The sequence below is a fragment of the Gavialis gangeticus genome, unplaced genomic scaffold (genome assembly GCF_001723915.1).
Source record: "Gavialis gangeticus isolate Ggan-Ray unplaced genomic scaffold, GavGan_comp1, whole genome shotgun sequence".
Classification (NCBI taxonomy): Eukaryota; Metazoa; Chordata; order Crocodylia; family Gavialidae; genus Gavialis; species Gavialis gangeticus.
Genome location: NW_017729034.1, coordinates 75576168 through 75583667, shown reverse-complemented (window position 1 = coordinate 75583667; position 7500 = coordinate 75576168). Strand labels below are relative to the sequence as shown.

The 7500-nt window shown below is 42.1% G+C and overlaps 1 protein-coding gene across 2 annotated transcripts in view; it reads right to left on the bottom strand.

The window, feature by feature from the left end:
* TFB1M (transcription factor B1, mitochondrial) overlaps positions 1–7500 on the bottom strand; it is a 56539-nt gene that overhangs the window by 19188 nt on the left and 29851 nt on the right. For both annotated transcript variants that reach the window (XM_019527368.1, XM_019527369.1), the window contains exon 6: positions 2917–3036. In XM_019527368.1, coding sequence (XP_019382913.1) covers positions 2917–3036 — 120 coding nt within the window. The remainder of the gene's footprint in view (positions 1–2916; positions 3037–7500) is intronic.

The following is a 7500-nucleotide window of genomic DNA, read 5'->3' as shown; positions in this document are numbered from 1 at the left end:
AAAAAAAAAAAAAAAAAAATCAGTAATCTTTTAAAAAAGTCTGTAGAGAAAACAAGAATAAAGAAAACCTTAAGAGAAAAGCAGAAGAAAAAATATTTGCTCATATTTGAAGTCCAATATTTGCATAGGAAAATAATTGATCAGAAAGCCTCCTTGCTAATGCCACCTGAAAAGCACCTGAAGTTCCTTGTTTACTAATGTAAAGTTAAGGCTTATGAATTAAAGATAAAAATTCAAGAATCTCAACAGCTTTCTGAGAAAATAAAGGTCCTCCACAAACAGTATGCATACCTAATTCAGGCCACGTGCTAATCAATTTTTCCTTGGGGGGGGGAGAGAACAGGGGATTAAAAAAAAAGAAAAAAAAGGAGGAGGGAGTGAAAACAGAAAAAGTAAAAAAAAAAAAAATATGGTGAAAGGTTTGCACTGAATGATTTCTATGCTGCTTTTACTTTTTCAATACAGTCAACATTCAATAGTCAGCATTTGCTTTAGAGATAAATATTCAATAAATAAAAGCTTAACTTAAAGAATTTTGTATTTTTAAGGGTCTTCGAGAGAGCCAGGTCATCACAAGACTTGATTCTGCTAAAAGCTAGCTGCCAGCAAACTGCCTATGGGCAGCAGTCTATGGGCTAGATCCTCTCATGCACTTGAGCTGTTTGGCACAGGAAAGACTGGAAGATGAGGGAGCTGGCTGCTTAGCTTACACATGCCCAATTCTAAGGGTCCTCACAGGGCTCTGATTACTTTAGCTCCACCATGCCACCCACTTGCCTCCATCACTCGAGAAGAGGGACCACATGACAAAAAGGTGATATGTTGGTCCTAAGTCTATTTGTTTCCTAGAGGTTATAGTTCACACATTTATATGTGAAAAGGGAGTTAGGACACATTAAATTTACTTTTTAAACATGGGCAATGAAACACTCTGATCTTTTAAAGAAAGACTTCAGATTTTTGATGCTTCCTACAGATGCACTGTTTTTATCCTGTGCTGGCAAGAAATGTCCCAGGTAGTTCTGAATGGAGTTTGCAGTAAGTGAGACAAAGTTGAGAACACGGTGATGGAGGGCAGAAGGAGCAACTATGTTGGTCAAACACTCTATAGACATTAAGTGGCTAGAAGAGAAGTATCATAGCCCAGATGGAAGGGAAAAAAGGGGGTGGGTGGGAACTACAACAACAAAAGATGGGCTAAGAGAAGGAAAACAGAGTTTGAGAAGCTCAGCAGGTCAGTTACAGAACAGCTGGTTACTAAGAAGAGACTGGGAAGAACAATGTTAGAAAGAGACACTGCCCTGGCACACCTTTTTTTGGGCAGCCCATGGGATCTTCCAGTGACAGGAAGGTGAAGAGAGGCAGAGTACAGAAGTTGTGTGTCCTGCCAGCAATCTTAAGCAATTTATATTAGCTGTCTGTCTGCAGGCTGCACACACTGTTTCCTAAGCTGCTTCTACTGATGTATAAAACTACAGAAAAAGGTAAAGTGGAAAAAAAATTAGTCTGACTTACACGACACTACTGGGGCAGGGGAGAAATGGCTTTAGGATTCCATGTTTATTACTGAAGGTTTCCAGGTCAAAATTGTTCAATTTAGAGCTGGTACCTTGGTCTCTCTCACTTTCCACCATCTTTCCACCTTCCACACGTACTCACCAAAAAGTGAGGTTTTATTAAAACACATTTCCTTGAGTTCATGAAATAGTTTTATCTGGAAAAAAAAAATGGTGGCTAGAGGGAAATATGTAATCTGAAGAGGAGACATGTCTCCTTTTATACAACAGTCCACTGTGTAGGCCAGGAGTGTTCAACCTCCAGCCCATGTAAGCTGTGTGATCCAGCAAAATGTGGTGGCAGGGGACCAGTGGTAGCGTTAACTACCACTCCCATGCTGCCAAATTTCTGGACCCATGGAGAATCCGGCAGGCCAGATAACATGGCCTTGCATGCTGGACTGCACCAGCACATGGCTCGATCCTGATGAACAGGCTGGCATGCTGGATCACACCCATGGACCAACCCCATATACCAACCCTACATAGGGTCTGGCCCAGACTGACCCCACAGCACTCATCCAACCCACAGGGCCAGAAGGTTGGGTGCCACTGGGTTAGGACATTTACTTGGGATATAAAGAAAATCAGGTTCAAATCCTCTCTCTCAACTCACTTACTACTTCTCACAAGAGTACCCTATCCAAGCTATTCTGGGATAGCAGATGCTTCATGGTTCCTGTTGAATCTCTTCCTCCTGTATTACACAAGGCCAGAAAGTGAAAATGTCTCCCTAGATGGTGTTTGGCAAGACTAACTGGAAGAAAGGAAGGAGGCTATTCAGCTGGTAATCCAGAGGGCAGTAACTTCATGGAAGCCAGAAGTCACTATGTATTCATTAAAAAAAAAAGACAAACAAAAAAACATAAAAAAAACCTCCCAACAAACAAACAAACAAACAAACCACGTAGCTAACCACTTGTCCCCTTTTTTGGTATTTATCTTCTTTGTGCATTTATTATTTTGCATACACTGATCCCATTTCCTCTTACTCATCTCCTTTCTAAACAAGTCCAAAGCTTTTCATATGCTTCATCTTGGATGTCTTTCCATATATCTTGTTATTATATTATTCAACTTACCGCGTTGTTATATAAAATTCAACTCTAAGCCCCTTCTCTATTTCTCCAATATTTTATTCAGGGGTAGGCCCACACTGCTCTTTGGCTTGGTCCTGTAAAGCACTGCTCCCCTCGCAGCTTCCACTGAGATTGGACATACAAGCACTTGGCACATACCAGGATCTATCCTCTTTGTAAAACTATTCATGCTTTCACATGTTGGTGTTATTCTAAAGAATCAGATGAACCTATAATCACAGTTGTCCAGTTAGCAAAGTTAATGTACAAAGAAGACTTACCTCTGGTTTTGGAAGAAAGGCTTGACCTGGAATTACGAAACAGTTTTCAATAGTGCAGAGGTGTTGAGACATGATGGACAGTCTACTGCGTTGCTTGCTTCCTGTGCTAGCTATGAGCCTCTGTGGGAGGATTCAAATATGAATCAATGAATCAGACTGATCAAACAGAAAGAATATTAGAGCTCTATTGACTTTTGGCTTAATATAAAAGGTAAGATTATTTAAAAATCAGAGTAAGAGATTTTCTTCCTGTTGCCTAGCCCCAGCTCAGTTCCCCACTGGCTGGAAGCTGCACCCATGCTGTAATCAGGGAGCCAGGGAGTTTAGAGAAGCAAGGAGAAGCAGCAGTGGCATGGGCACAGCCAGGGAGCTGGAGGCCTGGGAGAAGCAGTGGTAGTGTGGACTCAGTTCCCAGCTGCCTAACCTTGCCACAGATAACTCCCTCTCCTCCACTGATGCGCTGCAAAAGCTACCCAAACCCATGACAGACTGGGGCTGGGATGGTCCAGCCCACAGCTTGCCAGCCCCCCAGTGTAAAAGAAAGCTCTAACAATTTCCTGCTATTTTTTATAAATGTGATAAAAACACAAAATGCTTAGATGCAGGAATAGAGGTGGATGTCATTTTCTTGGACTTTAGCAAGGCCTTCAATACTGTATCCCATCCTAGTCTCATACATAAATTAAGAGGCTGTGACATAGATGTTTACAGAGTCTGGTGGGTAGCAAATTGGCTTAGCGGTTGCACCCAGAGAGTGGTAGTAGACGGGTTAGTATTGACCTGGAAGGATGTGGGTAGTGGGGTCCCACAGGGTTTGGTCCTTGGACCTGTACTCTTCAATATCTTCATCATTGACTTGGATGTGGGTGTGAAGTGTACTCTGTCCAAGTTTGCAGACAATACTAAGTTGTGGAGAGAAGTGCACACTCCAGAGGGTAGGGAACGATTGCAGGCAGGCCTGTACAGGTTAGAAAAGTGGGCAGTACACAATAGGATTCAGTACAACAAGGACAAGTGCAGAGGGCTGCACCTAGGGCACAAAAATATTCGTCACACCTACTGGCTGGGAAGTGACCCTCTCGGCAGCACAGAAACAGAAAGGGACCTTGGAGTCATAGTGGACTCCAAGATGAACGTGAGTCGTCAGTGTGACAAAATCACCAGCAAAGCTAACCGCACTTTATCATGCATCAGCAGATGCATGACAAATAGATCTGAGGAAGCGATGCTTCCCCTCTATGCAGCATTGGTCAGACCGCAGTTAGAGTACTGCGTCCGTTTTGGGCGTCGTACTTCAAGAGGGATGTTGATAGATTTGAGAGGGTCCAGAGGAGGGCCGCTTGTATGGTTAGGGGCTTACAGGACAAGCCCTATGAGGAGTGACTGAGGGACCTGGACCTCTTCATCTTCCACAAGAGAAGGCTGAGAGGTGATCTTGTGGCCGCCTACAAATTCATTAGGGAGACACAGCAAGGGATCAGAGATTCTCTGTTCACCAGGGCATCTCTTAGGGTAACAAGGAACAATGGTCACAAACTGATAGAGAGCAGATTTAGGCTGGACATCAGAAAGATCTTCTTCATAGTAAGGGTGGCCAGAATTTGGAATAGGCTTCCAAGGAAGGTGATGCTCTCCCCTACCTTGTCGGCCTTTAAGAGAAGGCTGGACAGGCATCTGGCTGGGGTCATCTGACCCCAGCACTCCTTCCTGCCTAGGCAGGGGGTCGGACTTGATGATCTATTGAGTTCCTTCCGACCCTAGCATCTATGAATCTATGAAACAGGAGAGATACCAAAGCTGTGTGTATTCCATGAACTATAAATTCCATGAACTGGCACTGGCAGGAAATGCTTCTTTTTGTTTTAATAAATATTTTACCAGTATAGATGAAACCTCAATGTTTTTGCACAAAAAGAAATACAGCAACAGGCTTCAGAAAGCACTCCAGTGCCAATAAAGACTGGCACATGAAAACAACTTCGTCATTTACTGTAACAATGTTTTCACTATGAAGAGAGAAAAAAAAATTACATTGATATCTGACGGTAAAAACATAGCCTCCAGTTAAAACACTATCTCTGCAAAGCTGCCATGGTCTCTGACGGCTCATGTAAATAAAGCAACTGAACCGTGGCTGTTCATATGAAAATTATTTTTAAGTTCCCATTAATTGACACTTAGGGTGATTTAAGTGCCAAAGGAGGATGCTCAATTGCTTTCAGTGTTATTTCAGGAAGAAAGCTCAAGACTTGGTTTTGCCATGCAAACACCAACATCTTCAGTACTAGTTCATGGGAAACTGCTGTTAAAAACATCCCTTCAGCAATGGGTCAATTTATTTGAAAAATAATCAGGGCAGAGTCTTTCAGACACATGGTATATTAACACAATTTGTACAAAGACCCTTTACCTTTAAAATCTGTATTAGTTGTTCCTCTTCACTCATTTCTGGCCTTTTAGATCTGTCTAGCATTTCTTCATACCCACTTCAAACCATACCTGGACAACCTTGGATTCTGTACCCAACAATCTAAGTGACATTGCAGAGTTGTATTTTTTTTTCCCCAGGTAATGTACTCAACATTTGTACTTTCTCAAGGTATAAATTACCATGTAACCAATGTCACATTTCTCCTGAGATAAAACATGTTGTCCCAGGATCCTACAGATATACAAGTCATAGGATCACAGGAAACTAGGGTTTGAAGAGACCTCACAAGGTCATCCAGTCTAGCCTCATACTCAAGGCAGGATCATCCCCGACTAAACCATCTCAGCCAAGCGTCTGTCCAAACTGGTTTTGAAAACTTCCAAGGATGGAGATTCCACAGTTTATGTAGCCTGTTCCAATGACTAACTACTCTCATCATCAGAAAGCTCTTCCTAATCTCCAACCTAAAATTTCCTCTGCTGCAGCTTGAGGTCATTGCTCCTAGTCTAGTCCCCTACAGCCACAGAGCAAAACCCATCTCCATCCTCTCTATGAACGCCCTTCAGGCATTTTGAAGCTGTTACCAAATACCCCCTCAGTCTTCTCCTCTCCAGACTAAATAACTGTAGTTCCTACAGCCTTTCCTCATAAATCCTGCTCTCCAGGACCCTGATAATTTTTGTTGCTCTACACTGAACTTTCTGTAATCTGTCCACATATTTCTTGAAGCATGAGGCCCAAAACTGGACACAGTCCTCCAGGTACATCAGTGTTGAGTAGAGTGGAAGAATGACTTCTCTTGACTTGCAAGTGACACTCATTTTAACACAATTCAGGATACCGCTGTTTTGTTTTTTTGGTTTTTTTTGGGGGGTGGGGTTTGCAACAAGAGCAAACTGCTGGCTCATATTCAGCTAATGGTCCACTGTAACCCGCAGGTCCTTCTCTGCAGTACTGCAGCCCAGCCAATCATTCATCCATCTGTATTTGAGCATGGAATTATTCCGCCAAGTGAAGGACTTTGCACTTGTCCAAGAGTCCAATTTCCCACTTTATTTACTGGTAAAGCGTACAATAAAAAATTTTCTAGCTCTTTCCCATGACAGTGCTGTGTACGCTTGTCATGTGGCTCATTCAAGCTAATTGCCAGTCATTCCAGGAACAAGACTATGAGGCTGTGTGCTTTTTCTGACCACCCAGTGGCTGAGGGGCAGCAATGCAACTAGAAAGGGCTACGCGAGTGAAGAGCTACGGCGCTCCTCTTTGATACGAGTAAAACCAAGGACCAATCAGAGCCACCTCAAATGAGAGGTCTGTTTACAACCTAAGCAGGTCCTAAAAGTCTATCTTGGATCTAATTCAAGGGTGATGCTGAACACCTCTGAAGTACAGAATATTCTCCATGCTTTGAAATGAAAAAGGTTTATCACTAACTTTTTCTTTGAAAACAGTCATATATTTCTACTAAAAACATATTAAAAATAACAGTACTATTATGGGAGGTATCACACTAAAACCAGTATGGCATAGCTGACCACCTGGACATGTACTAAAACTGTAAGGTATACAGGGTGGATACAAATCAATGATTTAAAATAAATAAATAAAATCGATTTTTTTTTTTAAACAATTTGATTTTTATTCAAATTGTATTTTTTGATTGTTTTAAGATGCTTTTTTAAAAAGCACCCTATATAAAGATAGTTTTAAGATATGTTAAAGCTCAAAAAGATTCAATAGGGATTATAACTTCTAATTATATATTATTTGAGACAATATATTCATGTAACCTTTTTGGGAATGTTTTATAAACACATCACAAGAGGCCATGGACTATATTAAGGGCCCAATCTTATGAGGTTCCCAGAGGCTCCTCTATAGATTAGTAAATATTAAAGAAAACCACACTACCCAATGAGACTCAGTGCTCAGTGTAGCACAGGGGTCTTCAACCCTTTTTAAACGTGTACCCCTTCTGTCTCAAAGTTTTAGCTCATGTACCCCCTTATGTTTTTTTCTTCTTTTTAAAGGGGCGGGGGCAGACAACAGATCGAGGTCCTCGTGGTAAGGGAGGGAGTAGGGCTGGGGCAGGCACTGCACAGCTGGGGCGGAGTGTGGGACAGAGCCATGAGAGTGGTTTGTCCAGTTTGGGG